This window comes from Peromyscus californicus, unplaced genomic scaffold, assembly GCF_007827085.1.
Source record: "Peromyscus californicus insignis strain IS unplaced genomic scaffold, ASM782708v3 Scaffold_7__1_contigs__length_154581171, whole genome shotgun sequence".
NCBI lineage: Eukaryota > Metazoa > Chordata > Mammalia > Rodentia > Cricetidae > Peromyscus > Peromyscus californicus.
In genome coordinates, this window is record NW_026294595.1 from 148,771,432 (window position 1) to 148,797,181 (window position 25,750).

Genomic DNA, 25,750 nt, shown 5'->3' on the forward strand with positions numbered 1-25,750 from the left:
AAGATCATGGACTAACCCTCTGAAAGTGTAAATGAGTCTCCAGCTAAATGCTTTGTTTTATAAGAGCTACTTTGGTCATGGTGCCTCTCAACAGTAATAGAACAGTGACTAAGACACCCACCAGGATGAAATAGTTTCCTAATCTGTAAGCCTGAAGAAATCCTTCCTCCTCAAGTTGCTTTTGTCCCAGCACGGGAAAACTAGCTAATTCAGTGCCTGAGAGAAGGTGGCTGGGCCGTTAACGAGTGTCCCCCTTGGCGGGGACTAGTGTAGTTCTTACGGAGCACAGGTCAGTTCTCCCGCGAGACGCCAGCTATGGAAATAAGACAGGCTCTTCTCTCTGTTGTCCAGTTTCATGGTGACTCCTGTTACACGCCCACCACTGTGATGTCATTTCCATGATGGCTTCCCTGGGGCTGAGCGGAAGCCAGCACCATGCTCTGGAGGTTCAGAAACTATTAGCCAAATGAACCATTTTTCTTAACAGCTTCAGGGATTTTGTTATAGCAATGAAAAATGAACAAACTATCCAACTTGCAAGGCCTGCTGAGCCTAGATCTAGTGATATTCCTTTTTGTTGTTTTTGGGAATAGCCTCCCTGAGCAACCAGTAGGAGAACTTCCAAACACTCATATTGCCACTTGAGTTTGTGTAACACTAATCCCATATAAAACTCTTTGACTGTGCTGTGTTCCTGGGCTGGAAGTTTCTAGCAGGCTGGAACAGGGTCATTTTGGACACTGTGAGGTGCCAGAGGCCCTGCACATATGAGACTCGGTAACATTTGTTGAGAAAGGTGTGAAGAATGGCCACAAGGCTCCCTCTGTCACTAAATACATGACAAAGAATGACACTGTGGGATAGAATGGAGGTGCCACGTGATCCCGTTTCCCTTCAGACGCATCTAACCCTCTGTGAACAGCACCTTTCCCTGGACTGCACAGCCCACCCTTGAGACTAGTCCTGGGATGATGAAGAATCATCATTACATGCCCCTCCGTGATGGCTGATATCATCAGTTAGACAAAAATCTAGACTCATCTAGGAGACCAGTCACAGGGCTTGTCTGTGAGGGCGTTCCTGGATGGGTTAACTGAGGTAGAAAGTGCTGTGGGATGGTCTGTATGTCAAATGTGTTGCTGATTGGTCAATAAATAAATCACTGATTGGCCGGTGGTCAGGCAGGAAGTATAGGCGGGACAAGGAGGAGAATAGAGCTGGGAAGTGGAAGGCTGAGTCAGAGAGACACTGCCAGCTGCCATGATGAAAAACAGCATGTAAAGATGCCGGTTAGCCATGAGCCATGTGGCAAGGTATAGATTAATGGAAATGGATTAATTTAAGCTGTAAGAACAGTTAGCAAGAAGCCTGCCACGGCCATACAGTTTGTAACCAATATAAGTCTCTGTGTTTACTTGATCGGGTTTGAGCAGCTTGGGACTGGCAGGTGAGAGAGATTTGCCCTGACTGTGGGCCAGGCAGGAAAACTCTAGCTACAAATGGCGCCCAACGTGGGGCAAGAGTTTCCACCTAAAAACTGAGAAAAAAGATTCTAAAACGGAGCTAAAAACAGCTTCCTAATTGTCTCTTTCAAATGAACGGCAGCTGCTGGTTTGAGCTACTGGTGGGTTCCTAGCATGCGCGCTCGACCTGCAGTATGGCGGGAATGAGGCCTCTGCAAGTGGCACATTAAGCTGTGTGGTGGACTTAGCCTTTGCTAGTACAAAACAAAGCAAAACAAACAAAAAAAAAAGTTTCTTGGCTACACGCTGCTTTGATAGAAGCATAGACCCACTATTTCTGAGAGTTGATGGCTCCCAGAGCTGGCGGAAAATGTATCACCACCATGTTGGGAAGCTGAAATGGGCGGAGCCAGCAGCGCCAGCGCCGTTTCAGGCTTAAAAGGCTGCAGTTCAAAGCAATAGGCTCAAGCTAATATTAAAAAAATAAGCCACATAAAGATGGCTACCACACAGAGAATCTGGATTATGTTCTCTTTGATATTTGTAACTGAAGAAAAACATTTGATTACAAAAGCTGTTGAGTTATGCCAAAATGTATATTTTAAAGGTACCTTGACTTCAAAATTTGGATGTAAGGATATGTTGCTTTGGAAAGGAGGCTCTGCTTTTGTTTCCACAGAAAGCCAGAGGCTATGGATTTGTTCCAGATTAAGATACATCAGGTTTGACCAGCCAAGACCCCCTGAAAGGTCTCTGATGACACCATGGCCCAGATGATCCAACATCCAGAACCGTTTCAAGGCAACTGGCTCAAACGATACACCCTCATGGACTACTCCATAATCCTAAAATATTCTTTGTGTCCCCATAAGATACAGCGCCCCCCTCCAGCAGGAAGTAGTAAGAGAAGCTATGCCCAAATTCCCAAATATACCAAACTGACTTTGGAGATATGTAAAGGTTAAAACCTTCCTTTTTAAGAAAAGAAAAGGGGAAGTGCTGTGGGATGGTCTGTATGTCAAATGTGTTGCTGATTGGTCAATAAATAAATCACTGATTGGCCGGTGGTCAGGCAGGAAGTATAGGCGGGACAAGGAGGAGAATAGAGCTGGGAAGTGAAAGGCTGAGTCAGAGAGACACTGCCAGCCGCCATGATGAAAAACAACATGTAAAGATGCCAGTAAGCCATGAGCCATATGACAAGGTATAGATTAATGGAAATGGATTAATTTAAGCTGTAAGAACAGTTAGCAAGAAGCCTGCCACGGCCATACAGTTTGTAACCAATATAAGTCTCTGTGTTTACTTGATCGGGTTTGAGCGGCTTGGGACTGGCAGGTGAGAGAGATTTGCCCTGACTGTGGGCCAGGCAGGAAAACTCTAGCTACAAGGAAGACCCAGTTGGATGTGAATGACACCGTCCCATGGGCAGGGCTTCTGGGATGAACAAGAGGAAACAGGAGTGCCAAATGAGGAGGTTTATCTGGAAGGGCAACTTGGCCTCCACACCTGGCAACCTGAGTCTGATCCCCAGGACTCATATAGTAAAAGGAAGAGACTCAACTCCTGCAAACTGCCTTCTGTCTTCTGCATGCCCGTGCACATCCACACTCACACCTACAACACCCCCACACAAATACACATGCACACACACACACACACACACACACACGCACACAAACACACACACACACACACACACACACACACACACACACACACACACACACACTCACAACAAATAAATGAATCTATAAGAAGAGGAAAAGGAGACAAAGAGCCATGCACCAGTACTCACCCCTCTCTGCTTCCTGACTGTGGACACGGGACGATCAGCTGCCTCCCATCCCTGTCACCGCAACCTCTCCACCACGGCACACTGTACCACAACCTTTCCACCACAGCACACTGTACCACAACCTCTCCACCACGGCACACTGTACCACAACCTCTCCACCACGGCATACTGTACCACAACCTCTCCACCACGGCACACTGTACCACAACCTCTCCACCACGGCACGCTGTACCACAACCTCTCCACCACGGCACACTATGCCACCAATGAGCCAAACACAACCTGTCTTATGTGGTGGTATTGTGTTCCCCCAAAATATTGTGCACCCTAATAAACTTATCTGGGGTCAGAGACAGAACAGCCACTAGATACAAAGGCTAGAAAACGGTGGCACTCACACCTTTAATCCTACCACTCCAGAGGTAGAAATCCCTCTGGATCTCTGTGAGTTCAAGGCCACATTGGAAAAAGCCAGGCATGGTGACACACACCTTTAATCCCAAGAAGTGAGCCTTTAATCCCAGGGAGTGATGGCAGAAAGCAGAAAGGTATATAAGGCATGAAGACCAGGAACTGGAAGCATTTGGCTGGTTAAGCTTTTAGGTTTTGAGCAGCACAGTTCAGCTGAGAACCATTTGGATATGAGGACACAGAGACTTCCAGTCTAAGGAAACAAGATCAGTTGAGAAGTCAGCCAGGTGAGGTTAGCTGTGGCTTGTTCTGTCTCTCTGACCTTCCAGCATTCACCCCAATAACTGGCCCCGGGTTTGATTTTATTAATAAGACTCTTTAAGATTCTTGCTACATCTGGCGCCCAACGTTCGTGGTATGAATTCATGAAAAAGCTGCTTGCCCTTGGCCTTGTGGGCCCCAGCTCAGGCCCAAGCTACACTTGGCCGGTTGTGGTGGTGCACACCGGTAGCATCTGCTGAAGGAGGCAGAGGCAGGAGGATCCCGAGTTTGAGGCCGGCCTAGGAAGCTTGCTAAGGAGAAACTTTGGCCCGGGCCCAGCCACAAACGGTGGCAGTGGGATCATGGATGTAGAGACTGCTGCTCCTAGTTGCTGGCTGCTTCTCATCGTGTTGGTGACTGTGGTGATGCTGCTACCTGGGATGAGGAGTTTACTGCTGCTTGTTCAGAGAAGAATTGCCAGGACCATCATGTTACAAGAAAGCATCAGCAAAGTTCAGTTTGGAAAAGTTTGGCAAGACAAATGGTTGGGAGAAATTGCTGTGGAGATTTTCTCTTCTAGGGAAGAACACTCATGGTTCCAAGAGACAGACATTTATCAGACTGTGATTACTCCAAACCACAGAGGAGGCAAAAAAAAAAAAAAAAAAGTCTTCAGGGAACCAGGACCACACCTAACAGTGACTTTGAAATCTTCAAAAGGATGACAGGATCCCACAATGATGATTCCACATAGACTATGGTAAAGCCATTAAGCTGATTCACACCAAGGAAAGATCGACTTTGGACTAAAAACTGTTTAGGAAAATTTTGAGATGGCTAGCTGAGATGATCCAGCCTGACAGACTACTTGAACAAGGACTTGAGACAAGCCCTGCACTTTCCCAATATGCACAGACTGAACAAATGATACAGGACTTGACAATTAACCCAAAATTTTTCTTTTCAGAATTCCCTAAAGATGTCTTCACCCCCAGAAAGCAAGAAGTAATTTTAAGAAAATGACGCCCACATTCCCAAGAAGTAGGATGGGAGGTTTTTGGTCGTTTGAGTTATGGATATTGTCATTGTTTATGGTGGTTGTTACAAGCTGTTCATTGTTAATGGTCAGGAAAAAAGCTAAACAAGGAGATTAGATTCAAAGGTTTTGTTTAAAAAAAGAAAAAGGAAAAAGAATATAGATTTGAGGTAGATCATTGACTCTACTCTGAGAAAAAGATAAAGAATAATAGGATAAATGGGTAGATCATTGAATCTACACTAAAAAGAAAAAGGGGAAGATATAAAAATGACAAAAGGTAGACTACTGAATCTATTATGAAAAGAAAAAAGATACAATATAAATATGATAAGATAAAAAAGTCAATTTTTAAGTTTACTTTGAAAAGGAACTACTTGTTTTAAATAAGATAAGTAATGAAAATTTTTTGTCTGAGTTTATCAAATGTTACTGGACTGGACATTGTTAATATATATAATGGAGTTTTTTGTCTGAATCTGTCAAATGTTAATGGATAGACATTGGTAATGTAATTTTTGACTGTATATATTGTATATACTTATTGGATAATTTTTCTTATGTTAGTTATAAGCTTTTTTAATTTTAGACAAAAAGAGAGGAAATGTGGTGGTATTGTGTTCCCCAAAATATTGTGCACCCTAATAAACTTATCTAGGGTCAGAGACAGAACAGCCACTAGATACAAAGGCTAGAAAATGGTGGCACTCACACCTTTAATCCTAGCACTCCAGATGTAGAAATCCCTCTGGATCTCTGTGAGTTCAAGGCCACATTGGAAACGGCCAGGCATGGTGACATATGCCTCTAATCCCAGAAAGCGAGCCTTTAATCCCAGGGAGTGATGGCAGAAAGCAGAAAGATATATAAGGCGTGAAGACCAGGAACTGGAAGCATTTGGCTGGTTAAGCTTTCAGGTTTTGAGCAGCACAGTTCAGCTGAGAACCATTTGGATATGAGGACACAGAGGCTTCCAGTCTGAGGAAACAAGATCAGTTGAGAAGTTGGTCAGGTGAGGTTGGCTGTGGCTTGTTCTGTCTCTCTGACCTTCCAGCATTCACCCCAATAACTGGCCCCGGGTTTGATTTTATTAATAAGACTCTCTAAGATTCCTGCTACAGCCTTACTTGTGTTGCTTCTGTCAAATCAATGAGAAAAGCAAAGCACACAGCAGCCAAGTGCTGGGGACTGGGCCCTTCAGAGCACTCGTCCAGGATGGGGACCCTGGCTGACGGAGTGGCTGTCTCCTAGGAAGCTGAGGCAGCCGGCACTTATCGCCTTAGAAGGCCAAGGCTGTACCTACCATTCACAGTTTTGAGTCCAAGCTGGTCTCTCTCTGGCTCAGCTCCCTGTCCTCTTCCAGGGACTCCAGCTTTTCCCGCATCTGGGGAACTGAAGAAAGTAGGTTGGAGGGAAGACAGAAGGGGAGGAAGTGGCTGCTTTCCCTAAACCTGCTGCATGGTGGATCGGTGGGGCTGATGGTTCAGAGACTGAGACTGAGGCCAATTGGGAAGGACCTAGGAGGGAGTTTCTAGGGAACCATGGGAGCAGGTGGCCATCCTTCCTCTGTAAGGCCCTGGAACCATGTGAACTGCTGCTATAGGTGTGGGGAGCAGGTGGTATGAACCCAGCCATGACGAGTTCCTGGCTCCCAAGCTGGAGCTCTCTCTAGCCAGCAAATGTAACTTCCAGAACAAGCCCACAAGCCTTTTGTTGTGCCGAAGTAATCACCCAGGTTGTGGGAAAGTCATGCTGGCAGACAGGGCACACTGTAGGCAGAGCCTGCTCCTCAACAAAGCACTCTTTGGTTAAAGAAATAAAGAAAAAAAATCACCCAAAAAAAAAAAGAAGTGTTTAAGCTTAAAAACTAAAAAAAGAAGCAGCTCGCTCTTGTTGTCAGAATGAAGCAACTTGTATAAAGTAAAATGAGAAAGAAATAAAAATAAAAAATGAACTGTCCCAGAGAACTGAGAAAAGGCCAAAAATATTCATACATGGGAACATGGTGAACCTCAAAGCTGTAAATATTTTCTGAGTTTCCCACATGTGGCCAGCAAGAGTAGTAGTCCCCTCTCCTGTCTCTCTCCCTGTTTGAAATCTGCTCAGAACAAGTTTGCCAAAAAAAAAAAAAAAAAAAGCAAAAAAACTTGTTAGATAAGGAAACTGCCAGAGGCTCGGAAATATTTTGTTTCAAATATCAGAGGGAAAGGAATTCAAGCCTTAGAACTGGGCGGGGGCTCTGGGGGGGGGTGTTGAGAAACAGAAAAAGGAGACATCGACTCACAGGCACAACGGAACAGTATGTTGGGATGTGTATCCACCCACCAGACGTACATCCAAAAGAGGAATTTCAGAAACATTCAAAACTGAGGATTTCTTAGGAGCCATAAAGCACAGGTGCTCCAGAAGACAGTTTGCCCAGGGACTTTGTGTGTACACTGTTTGGCTTGTTCAGTCTTGCCGCCCTGCTGGTGGGAGGGTGCCCTAGGTTCCTAGGTTTCTTTCTGTCATTGTGACAAATACTCTGACCGAAAGCAACATAGTAGGGGAAAGGGTTTATTTCAGCTTACACTTCCAGGTCACAGTTCACAATGGAGGGAAGTCAAGGGAGGAACTCAAGGCACACAGCATTAGCTCATACCAAGGAGCTCACTTTCACAGTGAGGGATTATGGCAGGGTATGCTAGCTGGCTTGCTCAGGCTTACATTTAGCTAGCTCTCTACAGTCCAGGACTATCTGTCCAGGGAATGGCGCCGCCCACGGTGGGCTGGGCCCTTCTTCGTCAATTAGCAATCAAGACAATCCCCTACAGACACATCCATGGGATAATTTGATCCAGAGCAGTGGTTCTCAACCTTCCTAATGCTAAGAACCTTTAATACAGTTCCTCATGTTGTGGTGACCCCCAGCCATAAAATTATTTGTGTTGCTACTGCGTAACCATAATTTTGTGACTGTTATGAATTGCAATGTAAATATATGTGTTTTCCAATGGTCTTAGGCATCCCTATGAAAGGGTCATTCAACCCCCCACAGGTTGAGAACCTCTGATCTAGGTGATTCCTCGGTTGTGGCTCTCTTTCAAGGGGCTCCAAACATTAAACCTAACCAAGGTCGAGAGTGACTGGAGTCCTGGGAAGAGTGGTTCACTGATGGGGGTTGAGAGATATACCTAACCCTACAGCAAGTTCCCAGGGTGATTCTGTCCAGGACAAAAAAGTCCCTAGCCCTGTAATTAAGAAGTTCCTTCCCCAGTCAGCATTGAAGAGTATCCATCTTTGTGGGCTTCAGCTGCCGGGGTTAGTCTGAGATGGGAAGCCTAAATAAGCAGGCATCACCCACAGCAGGAGGTCTGGATGAATGGGAGAAGAAAGTGAGCTGAGCACCAGTGTTCATCTCTCTCTGCTTTCTGACTGTGGATGTGATGTGACCAGCCACCCCCCACTCCTGTCACCCTGGCTTCCCTGCTATGATGGCCTGTAAATCAAAATCAACCTTCCCCAGTGTTTGTCACAGTGGTGGGGACAACAGTTAACCTGCTTTCTTACTTTCAGCTGTTTGAGGTGGGGATTCGGGTCTCTGTAGTAGGAAGGTTTCTCAGGTCCCACCAGGCCCCCAAAGTCCCATGGCCCACTTATAAAATAATCACTCAGAAGCTTATATTAATTATAACTGCTTGGCCATTAGCTCAGGCTTATTACTGACTTGCTCTTACACTTAAATTAACCCATAATTCTTATCTATGTTTAGCCACATGGCTTGGTACCTTTTCTCAGCTCTGCCTTGACATCTTGCTTCCTCTGTGTCTGGCTGGAGACTCCTGACTCAGCCCTTTCTCTTCCCAGAATTCTCCTTGTCTGCTTGCCCCACCTGTACTTCCTGCCTGGCCATTGGCCAATCAGCATTTTATTTATCAACCAGTCAGAGCAACACATATTCACAGCATACAGAATGACATCCCACAGCAGGTCTCAGTGATGAAAAGTGGGGCCAGGAGCTGGGCCCACAAAGACTCCCAAGCCTGTCCATGTGGCACAGTTCTCTGCCTGTTTCTAGTGCTGGATGTTCCTTAGGGTGCTGTGTGCATAAGGCCTTTGCACTGTTCCCTACCCTCCGCAGAAAATGCTTTGATCCCTATGTACGGGACCCTCCCTCAGCAGATGCCCCCAAAGGTCTTCCTCTCAGAGAGGTCTGCCCTGAGCACCCTTCCATGGGGGAGGGGAGTAGTTGTCAGTGGGTGTGGGTATGCAGGTTCACGTTTATATGGATGCATGTGTGTGCAGAGGTCAGAAGTCAACCTCACAGGTCATTCTTCAGGCAGTGTCCACCTTGTTTTTTGAGACAAAGTCTCTGAGGTGACCTAGAGATATCCAATTTAGCTGTCAATGGACTTTCATGTCTCCCCCCTGCCCCCTCCTGCCATGCTGTGATTACAGGAGTATGCCACCATGTCCAGCCCTTTATGTGGGTTCTGGGAATTGAACTCAGGTCCTCATGCTTGTGTGCAAGGTGCTTTGCTGATTGAGGAGTCCCTCTGCTCCTGAGACTACCGTTCTAGAAGGCTCCCTCCCTCTCTCTCACTGTTGGCAGGATACCTGCCATGACCTTCTTCATCATTCATAACTGTCCTCATGACCTCCGGGTGTCGTCTCCTGTATCCTTACCTGCCTGTTCCACGTGATGTGTCTCCCTTCTTCACCCTCAGCATTCACACAGCATCACGCTCAGCGAGGCCCTTAGCAAATGCTTGCAGGAGGGGTGGGCAGGCCTCCACATCAGGCCAAGCACAGCGGTCAGCAGCTTTGCTTATTCTTAATTTCACAGAGACATCTAGAAGCTTCCCAAAGCAGGAGCAGGGTTGCACGAATGCCCAATAGGTCTGTCTTCCTAGTCACCCACTTCACTCCTCCCGTAAAGGTTTCCTCAGCCACAGGAACAGCGACCTGGGAGACAGGGTCAGGGAGAAGACCCCAGACCACCTGAGGACCTACTCACCCAGGACATCGGCGGTGGCCTGTTCTCCTCAAACCATTGACAGACTAACTGTCCTTAAGCAGGGGCTGGAATACTTTGCAAGAGTAGAAAAGTATATGTGAGGACTCTCATAGCAACGTGAATGGATCTCCCACAAACTTTGGAAGACAAGGGAAGCCTGGCTAGATGACTCAGCCTACCCAAAATCCTGGGGCAGCTAGCCAAGCTCTGCAGGGGGTGAAGAGGAGGGAAGTGTGGTGTCTGCAATGACTGGAGGTAGCTGGCAGTGCTGGGTCATGATGCCCAGGGTCTGGGCCGGAGGGTGTGTTCTCTCTAATAGACATCACGCTCTGTGCTCTTGGGATTCTGCGCCTGGATGGAAGCTCTAACCTCCACATTTGAGGTTTAAGTTTTGAAAAGGGCCAGGGCCAGGGGCTGGTAGGTAGTACAAGCCAGGCCATACTGCATACTCAGGGAGCTGAGACAGGAGCATCTCAAATCACAGGTCTGCTTGGGTTAGGAGACCCTGTCTCAAATTTTAAACAGGAAGAGAGAGAGAGAGAGAGAGAGAGAGAGAGAGAGAGAGAGAGAGAGAGAGAGAGAGAGGGAGGGAGGGAGGGAGGGGGGAGGGAGGGAGGGAGGGAGGGAGGGAGGGAGGGAGGGAGAGGAGAGGAGAGAGAGAGAGAGAGAGAGAGAGAGAGAGAGAGAGAGAGAGAGAGAGAGAGAGAGAGAGAGACTGAGAATGTAGGTCAGTGGTGGAGCATGTGCCCAGCCCTGGGAGCAATTCCAGTATCAAAAGAGGAGTGGGGATGTTGGTGTTAGGTCGCAGAGGGGCACGACAGTGTGACCACCAGGCACTCAGAGGGCCGAAGCCAGCAGCAAGCTCCAGGGACCCTCCTCCCCTGCAGGAGTACCTCCACCTCCTAATTGTCATGTGTTACCTGGCAACCGGTCTCCCAGCGACAAAGGACGCAGAGTCTAGGGCAAGAGGGCACGGGTTTGCCCAGGCCCCAGAGCCATGGCAGCTCAGAAGCCGCTCAGCACCACTGCCGCAGAGCGCATGAACCTTGTGGCCCAGGACGAGATCTGGTAAGACCCGGGGGCTGGGCCCTTCTCCTCTGCCATGCGCACACCATAGCGGCCTCAGTTTCCCCACCAAGACCGAGAAGACAGTCGACCGCTGGGCACAGCTGGAGTGCTCTTAGGATAATCAGGAACTTGGAGGAGAGCAGGCCATGTCAGGCACACAGGGACACCTCAGTCTGGCGGCCCCTCCCTCCTGCCCCCCACCCCCACCCCGCGAAGACTGGAAGAATTCCAATAGGGAATTTAAAAAGAAGAAACAAAATTAAAATGCTAATACTTGATAACATCGAAGGTTCAGCCTTTCTTGGATTTCCTAGATTCTTTTAAAGGAGAAGAAATTTTAATTTTAAAAGACCCAGGGCTGGGTGTGGTGTCACAAGCCTTTAATCCCAGTACTAGAGATGCAGAGACTGGCTGATCTCTGTGAGTTCAAGGCCATCCTGGTCTACATAGTGAGACCTTGTCTCCAACAGCAACAAAAATCTATTTTCTAAAAGATTTGTGTCCATCGGACATTTGTAATGGATATTTTTGAGTGCCGAGTAGTATTCCACTACCTGACATTTTAACCACTATAAGAAGAGTCTGATTTAGACCTTAGATGCAAGGAACATTTGTCCCTCTTGACCCTCCCCTCCTCCCTTCCCCCTCCTTTCTCTGTCTCTCTGTCTCTGTCTGTCTGTGTCTCTGTCTCTGTCTCTCCTCTCTCCTCCTGCACTGGGTTTGCATCTGGGGCCTCAATAACGCTGGCCAAGCGCTCTGCCGCCAAGCTTCTTTTTCCTACTTTAATTGTGAGCTGCCCAGGCTGCTCTAAACTCACTGCTCCATAGCTCAGGCGGGCATGCGCATCCTCCTGCTGCAGCCACCTGAGCATCTGGGATGACAGGCCCCTGGCTCACCTCATAAACTCCCTAGTGACCATCTCTGTGACTTTTGTGTCCTTTAACACCCGTGGGGACAACTGATGAAGAGCCTACTCATATTGGAATTGTCGCGTTAACTTTGTTTTGTAGGAAACAGTATAATTCTCTCAAGTGGAAAACAGTGTCATTTCCCAGGAACCACACAATCTCAGTGTTTTAAACGTGTTTATTAGCACCCACAAACCTCCAAGAGGAAACATCATCCTTTCTCCCCACTCCACTAGACAAACTCCTACATATCCTTCAAACCCAGATCAAAAGGTCCCTCCCCTATGAACTGGCCCTCTTGAGCCCAGAGATTCTGCTTTCCAGTATCTAACATGGCTCCCGAGCACTGGAAATGGACATGATCAAGCGTGAGGTTAACTAGAAATGGAAAATTAACAAATTTAAATATTCACCCCAAGAAAATATCATGAAAATTCATGAGAGTTGGGAGAAATTTACAGACATGTTTGAGGCTCATGTTGGTTACATCTTTAAGAGAAATAGACTCTGGGACGCAAAGTGACAGCTCAGTCGTGGGCGTGTTCACAGTGAAAGCCCAATGATCCGAGTTCAGATCCCTAGAACGCTTGAACTGTCCTCTGACTTCCAATACTCACACTCAAACACTAAATGTACACACACATGCACACACTCAAACACTAAATGTACATGCATGCACACACTCAAACACTAAATGTACACACACATGCACACACTCAAACACTAAATGTACACACACACGCACACACTCAAACACTAAATGTACACACACACGCACACACTCAAACACTAAATGTACACACACTCAAACACTAAATGTACGCAGCATACATGAAAACAGACAAACTCTGGCCTTGGGAGAGGGCTTATCCTGGAAAGTTTGCACACAGGATGAAGACCCAAGTGTGACCTCCAGAGTCCATGTAAAAAGCCCGGTGTATAGTGAACACTTATAACTCCAGGGTGGAGGAGGAAGAGGCAGGAAGGTCCCTGGAACTTTCTGGTCAACCAGTATAGCCTGAGCCCCAGGTCCTACTGAGAAATCCCATCTCCAAGACAGAGTGGAGGGCTCCTAAGAACGACAATTGTGCTGGATAGTTTTGTCAATTTGACACAAACTAGAGTCATTTGTGAGGAGGGAGCCTTAATTAAGAAAATGCCTTCATAAGATCAGGCTGCAGGCAGGCCTGTAGGGCGTTTTCTTGATTAGTGATTGATGGGGGAGGGGCCCAGCTCACTGCAGGTGGTCCCATCACTGGGCTGGTGCTCCTGGGTTCTACAAGAAAGCAGACTAAGCAAGCCAGGAGAAGCAAGCCAGTAAGCAACACTCTTCCATGGCCTTTCATCAGCTCCTGCCTCCAGGTTCCTGCCCTGTTTGAGTTTCTTTCCTGACCTTGTTTGATGATAAGGAAGTGTAAGCCAAATAAACCCTTTCCTTCCCAACTTGAAACAGAAACCCTGACTAAGACAACACCCAAGGTTAACCTCTGAACTTTACACACACCTGTACACCAAACACACACATAAGAAAAGAAAAATAAAAAGAAATAGAAATAGACTTTGTCTTCCAAGCTTGGGGCCCAGAGTATATAGCTTAGCCAGACCCCAAAACCTGCAGAGATCAGGGATGGGGGAGGGGTGTAGATTCTGGTTCCCAAATAGAAGGAACCTGAAGGATCAAGGTGAACTCCATGTTTGCAGAACCTAACACCTCGCCTCACCAGCTGCCCCTCAGCTCAGCTCACAGGTGGACATCTAGAAACTGTTTAATGTGGAATGAAAAAGAATAGGGCTGGATTGGGGTGGGTGGGACTGGAGCACCTGGGGACACCATTTAAGGAAGGTCTAGCAGTCAAGTTCACGCTTGCTGAGTCTATACTTGCAGGAACCCAGGGGTAAGTGTCTTTTTAAACTCACTGTCTCATTCCATGGTTGTTTCTGCGGCTTGCCGCTCTTCCTCTGAGCACAGGTAGAGCCTCCAGAGTAAGAGGGCTAGTGCTCACGTGCCCTCCAGTAGCCAGTCCCAGTCCCACCCGACCCCCGTACCATGCCCCTAGGTCCACCTCTTCCCACCACCTCCTCCTCCTCCTCCTCTCCTGCCAGGGTCTCAACATAAGTTAAGGGAGGCTCAGCCTAGGTACTGAGTTCTCTCCTGCTCCATCCCCACTCCTATCCCCTGCAGACCAGCCAGTGTGCAGGACACAGAGGCAAGCAGTTCTCCACACATTAGAGGTTCTCACGAGGCCCTTCTGAGTGTCGCCTCCCACTTAGTGTTTCTTTTTCTCAGGAGATACCGTCTGAAGGCTGAATATAAAGCCCAGGAAGAATGGCCGATGAAGTGGGGATATTTGATGACCTCCATGGAGAAGGTGATTGAAAAGTTTATCAGGAACCCCCTTCCCCACCTGTCTCCAGGCTGTGCCCAGTCACGTCAGGAAATAAATGGCTACCGTCTGATAATCAGCAAGAATGAATTGAAAGAGGGGGCTGAGGAGAGAGAGCCATGAAATAGGACACCTGATGTCTTCTTCTGGCATCCGCTTGTGCAGGCACAGGTACACACACGCACACACACACATGCAACACACACACACACACACACACACACACACACAATTTAGCTTTTTCTGCTCCCCTGAATCCAGAGGTTCCTTCCTTTGAGGGGTTGTAGAGTACTCTCAAGGTGCAATATGTGGGCCAGGCACTTCCTCTAAACCAGCTCTGTGGTTTGCACAGCAGCCAGGCGCGTGGGGCTGCCACTGCATGCCCATTTTTAATAAAAAGACCAGTGAGTTCAAAGGATGATGGTCGGGCACAAGACTGGCAAAGGCAGCACAGAGATGGGGGCCAGAGGCCTCGGCCTCACCTGAGGCCACCTGACCACCTCCCTTCTGTGAAGTGGAGTGGGACAAAGGTATGTGGACCCCCTCCGCAGGCCTGGAGACAAGGGGACCTGTAAGGAATAATTGAGACCGTGTCTGCCCTCCTAGGAGCCCCCCAAAGTGTGGGTCAAACATTCAGACATCTGCAAGGGTCTAGACAGAATGAGAGAGGACAAACATCGCAAAAAGAGGGAGTTATGGTGACATGGGCAGAGACACAGTGCTGGTCACAGAGACAGCCACCGTCAGCTCAGGGGAGTTCCCAGCATTCCCGGGAAACCTGCTTCTAGAGGGAGTAGGTCCCATTTATTAAAAAAAAAAAAAACAACACTATGTAGACAGTCGTAATGCCCATGGGGCTTCTGAGGGTGACCTGTTCGTGACATAGCTACCTCAGAACAGACTCCAGGCAGGTCCTCTTCCTCTGCCGGGACACAGTGACCAGAACTGCATTGTTCAAAATACTCTAACTTACAGCATTGGAAGCCCCTCCCACAGCCCACCCACTGCACAGCTTTGAAATTATGCCATTTGTAATGAGGTTTTTAAAATTCTTAGACAGTTATACAGTTTGAAATTCAATGCATAAAGTAGGGGCCTTAATAATGTACTGTTCGAAAGTGATTCGATATTAATATTCCTCACGTGTAATTAAATTGGGTTTCCAGGGAGTTTTAAATGGCTTTAAAATCTCTCAGGGTGTGGGGCATTCGTTTCTGATTGGAAAGCTTGGTCTTGGAACCAGCACAGGCATTTTTTACTTTGAGTTCATGACCAGGGATGTCTTCTCTGGTCCCATGATGGGGATATTAATTCCTAGTTGAAGGGCCTCAGCAAGCGCCACTCAGGACTAACTTGGCAGCTCAGATTCTACTTTGACCATTTTCTGCTTGTGCTGGGATCAGCAGCACCTCTGCTGGGAGCTCCACCGGTGCCTGGGGGCTCGGCCTGAGGTCCTTGTCCCTGGGGTTCTGTTTCAGCTGCTGGAAGGTGAAGAACCACGTACTCCAAAGCCCAAGATCGAGCTGCCCAGCCACTTCCGTGTCCGGCCAGTGAGCCCCATGGACAAATACATCAAGGTTCGTCCGGCAGCTCTTATACTATTTTCTAAGAAAAAAGTAAGTCCTACTGCAACTGTAGTCCATCCAGCCACCAGAGGTGAGGACATGGCCACTCTGGGAGCCACAAGAGCCCTGGAACCAGGCTGGGAACCTCACTGGTAAGACACCTGCACGCACATGTGAGTCCTGCACACACACCTGCACACACAAACACATACAAACACACACACGTACATATAAGCACAAACACACACACACACACACACACACACACACACACACACACACACACACACACACACTATGGAAGCAGGAAAGCAAGTGAGGCTCAAGAGCTACAGTGAGATCTGAGCCGAGTCCCACGTGATTGTTCAGCTCCTGCATTGTCTTGGACAAGTGGCCTGGAATGTGTGTGTCCATTTCCTCCCTGGTCACTGTATCTCAGGGTTACTGAAACACCTTGGGGACTGGGGTTCTGTGGGACAGTGTGCTTGAAGGACTGGGGAACAGGAACCAGCATTTGTCAGAGGGTGGTGATTCTCAGCCATTACTGGGTGCTGGGTGAACAAGCAAGAAAGGGATCCTCAACCGGAAAATCAGGGATGCGGTGGGCAGGCGCTACTCCAAAGGGTCACCAGAGTCACTGGGAGGGCTTCTCCGTGGCAGGCTGCTCCTGTTCAAATCTCTGGGACTCAGTGAGCAGCCAGTCTGTCTGAACCAGTGAGACAATCTAGGGAGCCACTGAGGAAGACACATGTAAGTCAGACTAGTTTTATATCATCTTGACACATGCTAAGGTCATTTGGGAAAGGGGACTATCAATTAAGAAAATGCCTCCATACGGTTTGCAAGTGGGCATGTCCACAATGTATTTTCTAAATTACTGATTGATGTAGGAGGGCTCAGCCATCGTGGGTGGTGGTGCTACCTGTGGACCTGGGTTCTATAATGAAACAGGCTGAGCAAGCCATGAGCAGCAAGCCAGTAAGCATCCTCCTCCATGGCCTCTGCTTCAGCTCCTCCATGTTCCTGCCCTATTCTGCCCTGACTTCCCTGGATGACGGACTGTACACTGTAAGATGAAATAAACCCTTACACCCTCCTCCCAACTTGCTTTTTATCATGGTGTTTGGGAATGGAAATCCTAAGACATGTGTCTTAGTTAGCTTTGTCCACTTGACACAGTCTGCAATCATCTGAAAGGAAAGCCTAGATCAGATCAGCCTATGGACATACGTATGGGGGGGGTTCTTGATTGTGAATTGATTAGAGGTCCAAGCCCACTGTTGGTGGCACTATCCCCAGGCAGTAAGTGGACCTGGGCTTTATAACAGAGCCCTATAAACATGACCCTGTGAGTGAGCTGGGGAATGAGCCAACAAGCAATGTTCCTCCATGGTTTCCAGCTCGGCACGCTGCGGTGAATGCCTTCGTTGATGAGCTGTGACATGGAAGAATAAGTCAAACAAACCGTTTCTTCTCCAGCGTGCTTTTGGTCAGAATGCTACCAAAGAAACAGAAAGGAACCTTAATGAACACCCAAAAGCCAAACTCTAGCCTACACACACACACGCATGCACACTGCAGCACACACTGCTTAATATTGGTTTTTCTGTCTTCTGCATCCTAGGCATCCTGGGCACCTTGTAGACACCCCTGTGGCACATGTGGTCATTTGCTCCACAGCGAAATGTGTGTCTTCCTCCTATCAGCACTGTGGGCAGGAAGGAGTCTTCCCATGACTAACCCCTTGCATTCCACTTCAGATCCTTCCATCACCTCCAATCCCAAAGACCACCCAGAGCTTCATTGGATGGCGATCTGGGGTGCCAGGCCTGAACAAGTGCTTGGAGCATGACACAGAGATCCGCAGCTGCAAAGGGGCTTACGCCCGAGAGCTGCACTGGCCAGAGCAAGGCGTGCACTGAATGTCACCATGGCTTCAGGTGGGATGTGCCCTGTGCCTGGGTGAGCCTCCCCAAGGACAGCTCCCCACATCTCTATGGATGTTCCGAAGGACAACAGTTTGCCTTAGGTGTTGTCGTTCATCGGTGCTCCCAAGATTCTTGGCTAACGTAAGGTAAATAGATACTCTGGTTTATTTATTTGTTTGCTGGTTTGTATGTTTGTTGATACTGTAGGAATCTCTAACTATGGTTTTGGAAAACAGTGATTTAACTCTTAAGCACACTGTCTACCCGGGGATGTAGCTCAGTTGGTAGATGGCTTATGTACATGCACGAAGCTCTAACACCTCAGAAATTGGATATGGCACCAATCATAACACTTGGGAGATGGAGACAGAAGAAATAAGTCCCAGGGCGTCCTTGGGATATTACATTTGAAGCTAGCCTGAGTTATATAGGATCTTGTCTCAAGAAAGGAGATACTTTAACACACTGTCCAGCTTCAGGCACAGTGGTGCACGGCTGTCATCACACACAGATTCAAAGATCACCTGGAAAGCAGAGCGAGCTGGGTAGCCTGGGGAACCCAGTTCTGAACATAGAAAGTAAAAAAGGCAGCTAGAGGTAGGTCTGTGATAGAGCGCTTGCCTCGCCTGCACACTACCCTAGGCTTAGTCTCCAGGAACCACCTGTGAAAAGCCGTGTCAGCTTCCATGGCCTCTCCCACCCTCCTCTTGATGGTGAGATTACTTGCTGGTCCAGGTCTTCTGTGCCCAGACACCAGCTCCTCTTCAGAAGGAATGAGATAGCTTGAAGCTCTTTGTTGAGGTGTCTTCAGGAAGACCACAGCTTTAAAGGTAGAAACCAAGGCCAAAGCCACCAAGTGGATTTCCAGAAGTCCCTTCCTGAGTTTGCTGAGCACACCTGACCCATTCAGTGACCTGGCCTCCCAACCCAGATCCCCGGCCCTTCTGACTTGTGGACATCTGTACCTCAGCTGACACTTTCTTTCTGCATTCCCGCTGCTCAGTTCTGCAACTTTTCACCTGGACCTCCGGCAGCAGGTAGGAGAGCGGTTTCCAGGTGGCCAGAGAGGAAGAGCATCATGTGACAGAGAATTATGAACTGCACCCTCAAAAACAGACAGGCAGAGCTTAGGAACATCGTAGGAGCTGTTCCTGGTCTATGCTGACCCCAAGATAGGGTTTTGTGTAGTCTAGGCTGGCACGGAGCCAATGGACATCTGAGGATGACCTTGGACTTCTGCTCCTCCTGCCTCTACCTCCCAAGTGCTGGGATTGTAGACGTAAAACACCAAAGCAGGTCTCTGCAGTGCTGGGACTAAAGTCCAGGGCCTCCTGCATGCTAGACAAGCACTTAGCCACAGCTCCAGTCCTGGTGTTCAATATGCAGCTTCTTCAGATCTGGGCTGAGCCAGCAGGGTAGCCACATGTGGTCAGTCACATGCTCCTCAATGAAATGTGTTTTCCTCCTGTCTAAACCGTGGGCAGGAAGGAGTCTTCATGACTGGCTGACAGGCTGGGAGAGGCGTCACTTGGTGGAACCATTGCTGAAGCCCAAGAGTCCCTTGTCTTAGGGAAATTCAAGGACCCTCTCACAGTCCTGAACCTGGGCTTCCACCCCTTCATCCCTCTATCGCTCCCCAAAAGGGATTTCATGGCTGACAGGCACCCAACACCAGGGGACAGAATTCTCTGAGTATCCGGACATCCCCATACCAAGGGCGGGGAGCCCCAGCAGACAAGCTCCTGCCACGTGGGGACTTCCTCTTTCTGAGAGCCTCCAGGGGGAGATTTGAGCCAGCATCTGTCTGACTTCCATGGTGCTGACTCCCCAGAGCTAGCCTCTTGAAGCTAGGGCCAGGCCTCCTAACCGAAACCTCATTCCAGCTCCTGGGGGATGAGTGCTCTGCCTTTCAGCATCCTTCCTCCAGCCCCAAGGTATGGTATTCCCTGAGTTCCCCAGCCTGGAAGGGAGACTTCTCAAGAGCACAGCCCTTTGGGGTGACAACCCTACCTCTGAGTATGGTGGCCATGGTCATCATCCACTATGTGTGATGTCAGAGCCACAGCTGGGAATGTCATGGCTTTTAGGCCTGAGAAAAGACACTTGGGGTCGAACTGTGATCCACTCCCAAAGATTTGTCAAAGCCCCAACCTCCTGTCCCTTCAAACACACACTTAACTAGAAATAAGGTCACTACAAATGTAGCTAGTTAAACTAAAATAAGCTCATCCTGGGCTTCTGAGTCTCCCAAAGAGAAGAGCACACACACACACACACACACACACACACACACACACACACACACACACACACACACATACTGCATTATAGCCTGGTAACCTCAGAAACTGGATAACATCTACAAGCCAAGGATGGCCAGAACTCTCCAGCAGCTCACCAGAGGTGGTTAGTAAGGCTAATACCCCCTCAGCTCCAGAAGGAACATGCCACTTCAACCTTGACTCCACATCTGTCCCCTCCACAATAATACAACTCCAAAGTCGGGCTGCTATCCTGTGCATCTGTGGTATAGCCAATGGGACGGGAAGGCAGCTGGCACACAGCTTCCTTCCTCTGCCCTCCTGGTTCACAGTTTTCTGTCTCCTGACCCAGCTGTCTCTCAGGAAAGTAGGCACATGGTCCGTTTGGCTCTGGAGATGTTCCCAACCACCCAGACATTCAGCCTGAGGTAGACTGAACAATCAGATGCTTGGCCAAGCCTGCCTCTATCCGATCCGATGTTTTGGCATCTCAATCAGTTCTGCAGGTGAGGCATCTGCCCTTCAAGAAGAACACGTGCTTCTTGTGATCAGATGTCCCTGAAGTGAAGGAGAGTGGCCAGAAAAGCACTGGTTTGTCCCATCTCCCCTTCAGCAAACTGAGGATTGTGTTTCCATGGATTTCCATACAGGAGGCAGTGCACACCTTGGCTGAGGATGACCCTCTCCGGACAGGTGGCATTTGCTCTAATTCTTAATCAAAAGATGCATCTGGGAGTGGCCTTCTTGTCTGTGTGCCTACAGCAGTTAGGCAACCAAAAAACCCCAGCAAAACTAGATGGAATTGTAGCCGGGGCTAGGGTCCCATTAGCAGGGCACTTGCCCAGTGTGCACCAAGTCCCAGATTCTGTCCCTACCACTGTGTGGTGCCTCACATCTGAATCCCAGCACTTGGGAGGCAGGAGGAACAGGATTTCAAGGTCATCCTTGGCTATGTAGTGAGTTTGAGGTCAGCCTGAGCTACATGAAACCCCCTCTTAAAAGGGGAGGGCTCTTGGATCTGTCTCAGTTTCCAGCTACCAGGAGACAGAGCATCCACTTCAGACTCTTGAAGACAGCACCCACTAGACAGTAGCCAGGTCAGCAGATGGGGATGGTAAAGATGAATGGATCACAGCACGTGAGACTTTCAGGAAATGTCAGGCTCCATGGTGGCCATCACTGGGCTCACCTGGTACTTACATCCAGTTTGCACCCATGAGGAGGAAGATGGACCCAGGTCCTTGTGAGGAGAAAGAGACTCAGGCCACAGCTGAGCCTTACGTCAGGCTTAGTCATCCCAGCTGCTTAGGAGGCTGAAGCAGGAAGGTAACAAGTTCAAAGCCAGACTGGGCAATTGAGGAGACTTTGTCTTAAAATAAAATTGAAAAGAGCTAGCTCAGTGGTGAATCACTTGCCTAGCATGTTCGAGGTCTTAGCTCCGTCCCCAGTGCCTGAAGGAGACCAGGCACATACTCTCCTGCCCCATTTGCTCCTGTCAACATCTAGATGGCTTCATGTGTTTCATTGTGTAGAGTATGTGCGTTGTATTTGTCTCTGGGCACATGTGTGTGTGCATGTAGAGAGCAGAGCTAGACATTTAGATTTCTTCTCCATCGCTATTCATTTTACTTTTTGAGACAAGGTGCCTCACTAAGCCTAGAGCTCATGAATTTGGCTAGGCAAGGTGTCTAGAAGGCTCTAGGAATCCTCTTGTCTCTGTTAGTGCCATCGCCTCCCAGTTCTGGGTTTATAGATGTGCCCCACAGTGCCCAGAATTTACATGGTGCTAGATTTGAACTCAGATCCTCATGTTTGCTTGGCATCTTCCCAGCCTCTGCTTAGGTATCCTTAGCTAACACCTGGGAAACCCTTGCAGTGGTGGGGGCTGTCTGCCTTAGGGTTTCTATTGCCGTGTTAAACACCATGACCAAAAGCAGCTTGGAGAGGAAAGATGTTGTTCAAATCTTAAATGGTCTTATAATTGAAAAAACCCCGGTACTAGATATTGGGGTGAAAGCTGAAAGATCAGAGAACCAGAGTAAGCCACAGCCAACCTCACCTCACCAACTCCTCAGCCAATCCTGTTTCCACGAATCCTCAGACTGAAAGTTTCTGAGTCCTCACCCGAAAGGCCTCAGCCAAAAAGAGCCTTTAGTTCCTGTCTCCTCACACCTTATATACCTTTCTTTGCCCTGCCATATTATTTCCTGGGATTAAAGGCATGTGTGCTTCCAAAACAAAGGCATGAGATCTCAAGTGCTAGGATTAAAGGTGTGTGCCACCACTGTCTGGCTCTATTTCTCTCCTAGACTGAGTCAACCTCATGTAGTCCAGGGTGGCCTTGAACTCACAGAGATCCAGATGGATCTCTGCCTCTCAAAGAGTGCTAGGATTACAAGTGTGTGCCACCACTGCCTAACCTCAATGTCTAATCTAGTGGCTGGCTCTGTCCTCTGATCCTCAGGCAAGCTTTATTAGGGTACACAATATGTCACCACAGAAAGGGTCTATTTGCTCACATATCCTGGGTCACAGTCCACTGAGGAAAGCCAAAGCAGAAACTCAAACAGGTCAGGAACCTGGAGGGGAGCTGATGCAGAGACCACGGAGGAGTGCTGCTTACTGGCTTGCTCCTCATGGCTTGCTCAGCCTCTTATAACACCTAGAACCATCAGCCCAGGGGTGGTACCACCCACAGTGGGCTGCGCCCTCCTGCATCAATCAATAAGAAAATGCCCTAAAGGCTTGCCTACAGCTGGAGTTCATGGAGACATTTCTCAGTTGAGGTCTCCTCTCAGATGACTCTAGCTTGTGTCAAGATGACGTAAAACCAGGCAGCATACTGTCTGTCTGCAATAACTTATTCATCAACCAGCCACATCTGTGCTCTGATTTAAAGAAATGAACACGAGCTGTCCCTCTGGGTGTCTTGTTTCCCTGCTCCACCATCTGCCCCACCCGCTTCTCCTGGCTCCAGGCTGACCTCCAGCACAAAACCATCTGCCCTGTGCTCACAGCACCCAGTGAGACCCAAGCTCCAAGTCAACAGCCCAGTTGAGAATTGAAGTGGACAGTACTCCAGGATTCAATTACCCAGGACCGTTGCAAACTTGACATTTAATCTATGGAAATTCACCTCTTTGTGGGTGTCTAAGAAGGCCCATAAATGTCACCACACCCTGTAAAATACCGTAGCATTTCCAAGGTCAAGACGCAGCTGGTGAACCCATGTGCATGATATTGACATCATCTGGACTCAGTCCAAAGGAACAGGCTCAAAATGCTGCCAAACAGGACTGAATCAGGGACCCAGAACAGACCCACTGCAAGCATGTTTGAGTCTAACAGAAATTAGAAACACTTGTGTTGAGTTAACCAAAAAGTATAATGAACACAAGCTGAAAGCCAGAGGAACCGACTCATAAGCATTGTAACAAGGACAGATGTCCACAAGGCCTCAGCATCTCAGGTTCCCAAAGCCCCAGAATAGATTGCTTGAGAGATTATAATGATCATATTTCAGAGATTACACATACTGTATGTGCATGATATAATCCCACTGGCAAGGTCTAGGCATCTCCACAAAATTAAATTCAATAATTTTTTTTACTTTATTTTTAATGTGTATGGGTGTTTTGACTGTGTGTAAGTCTGTGTGCCACACGCATACAGTGCCCCTAGAGGCCAGAAAAGAACATCAGATTTTCTGGAACTGGCATTTCAGATGGTTGTAACCAGCCATGGGGGGGGGCTGGGAATTGAACCCAGGTCCAGTGGAAGAGCAGAAATGCTCACACAGCTGAGCCATCTCTCCACCCACCTTCACGTTGTTTTGTTGAAACTTAAATACACCAACTCAAATGAAGGCTCTAAGAGGCCAAATGTCGGTTTGGTGGAGCTTTGTCCCCAAAGGGTCACTGGTGTCATACTAAATGAACATTCCTGGGGTTTGGAGTTTGAAATCGATGAAAAGTTTTAGAAATAAAAAGCTACTGTCCCAGAGGACATTGTGGGAGTGAATCTTTCATATCTGCCTGCCTTTATGAAACTATGCAGGGACTCTATTGGTTGTAAAAGGAAGTAACCCGCCCCAAGCCAGTCGAGACACAGAGGAACATATTAATTCCTAGGTGGGAAGCCCTGGGGGCAGCTAGGCTTCACATGCAGTTTGACCAGGCTATCCGAGGCTGTCTCTAGAACCAGGATCTTTCCGCCCAGTTCCCTTCAGCTTGGTCTGATTCCAGCTATAGGAGACACATCTCTGCATGATTAAACCTTGAGGAAGTTTCTTGGATCCCAAAAGGAAGTCCAGGGGCACGTGGAGTGGCTAGCTAGTCTAGCAGCTCATCTTCAAAGGTCTGGATTTTTTTCTCTCTCACCTGTCCTGATAGCAGCCTCCCCTGAGGATATAATGTTGATGGCCCCAGTGGAGAGAGTCACACACTCTCTGCTAACCGGTGGCAGTAAAAAAAGAAAGTTGCTTCCTTGTATCTCTGATAATCCTCCCTGGGGGTCTCAATGACTGGGGTGGCTCTCACCCCTGTTAAGGACTCAACCACTACATTATCTCCTTTGGGCCGACAACCCCTTCCCATGAGGCACTGCACCTATTAGTAGGGGAGAAGAAAGAAAGCAGAAGGATCAGCATGATACTCGCCATGGTGTCAGTCTCAGACAGGCTCACATTCCTCATGGTCACAAGAAGGCTGCAGCTGCTCCTGGCTTTCCTTAGTCTCAGTGCTCAAAGACTGTTTCCCAGGATTCCCAGCTACTGTCTCATTCACTCCAACTTGGGAGCACGTCCATTCCTGAGCCAGTCAGTGTGGCCCACAAAATGCTCATCAATGTTAGGTCTCACTTGTCTCTACCCCTAACACAATAGATGCCTTCACCCCCTCCTTCCATCTCTTGCTCTCATCCTCATCCTCTCAAGGAAACCATCTGCTGTCATGTGTGCATGCTCAAGGGTATCTCCACAGAATGAGAACGAAAAGAAACCACCATCTAACAGCCAAGGAGGAACTGTGGCCATGGCCCAACTGCCTGCTGGGAACTGAGTGCTTCCAACAGCCTGGTGAAGGAGCCAGGCCGCAGAGCCCTCTCCCTGTACCAGTGCACACCCACAGACACAATTCTGAGTGCAGCCCCCCCGCCACTCCCATGAGAAAAGAAATCATGTTTCTATATATTTCTGGGGCCACATAGACAAATGGCATAACTTGAGCCCCCAACCTGCTGGAGTCCCCCCCACTGTCTTCTACATTCTGGGGAGACCATATGATGGGTGTTGTTGCCAAAATCAGGCATTGCTTACTCCACACAGGTGGGTAAGGTTCCTGTCAGATGGAATTCTGACCCTCACAGTGCCTGGGAGCTGCCGTCACACCAACCCCTCCCCAGAAGCCAGATGCCAGCTAACAGCCCTCCTCCTGTCCCCATGACAGCCATTTCCTGTGTCTGTCTTAGTCCACTTTCTATTAAGTTGGGGAGGAAACTGTTTGGCTTAAATTTCCACATCACAGTCCATCACTGAGGGAAGTCAAGGACCTTGAATCAGAAACCATGGAGAAATGCTGTTTGCTGGCTTGCTCCCTGGCTAGCCCACAGGCTCACGATGAGCTAGCTTTCTTATGCAGCCTGGGACCACCTGTCCATAGAATGCTGCTGCACA

At 48.4% G+C, this 25,750-nt stretch overlaps 1 protein-coding gene across 1 annotated transcript; it reads left to right on the top strand.

Moving 5' to 3' along the window:
- The first annotated feature begins 10,962 nt into the window (after positions 1-10,962).
- On the top strand, positions 10,963-25,222 carry CUNH20orf85 (chromosome unknown C20orf85 homolog). The gene is made up of 5 exons (XM_052723737.1): positions 10,963-11,033; positions 11,893-11,981; positions 14,087-14,310; positions 15,804-15,902; positions 17,651-25,222. Exons 1-5 carry the CDS (start codon positions 10,963-10,965, stop codon positions 17,810-17,812), a joined length of 645 nt encoding a protein of 214 aa, XP_052579697.1. The 3' UTR covers positions 17,813-25,222.
- Positions 25,223-25,750: the final 528 nt, after the last annotated feature.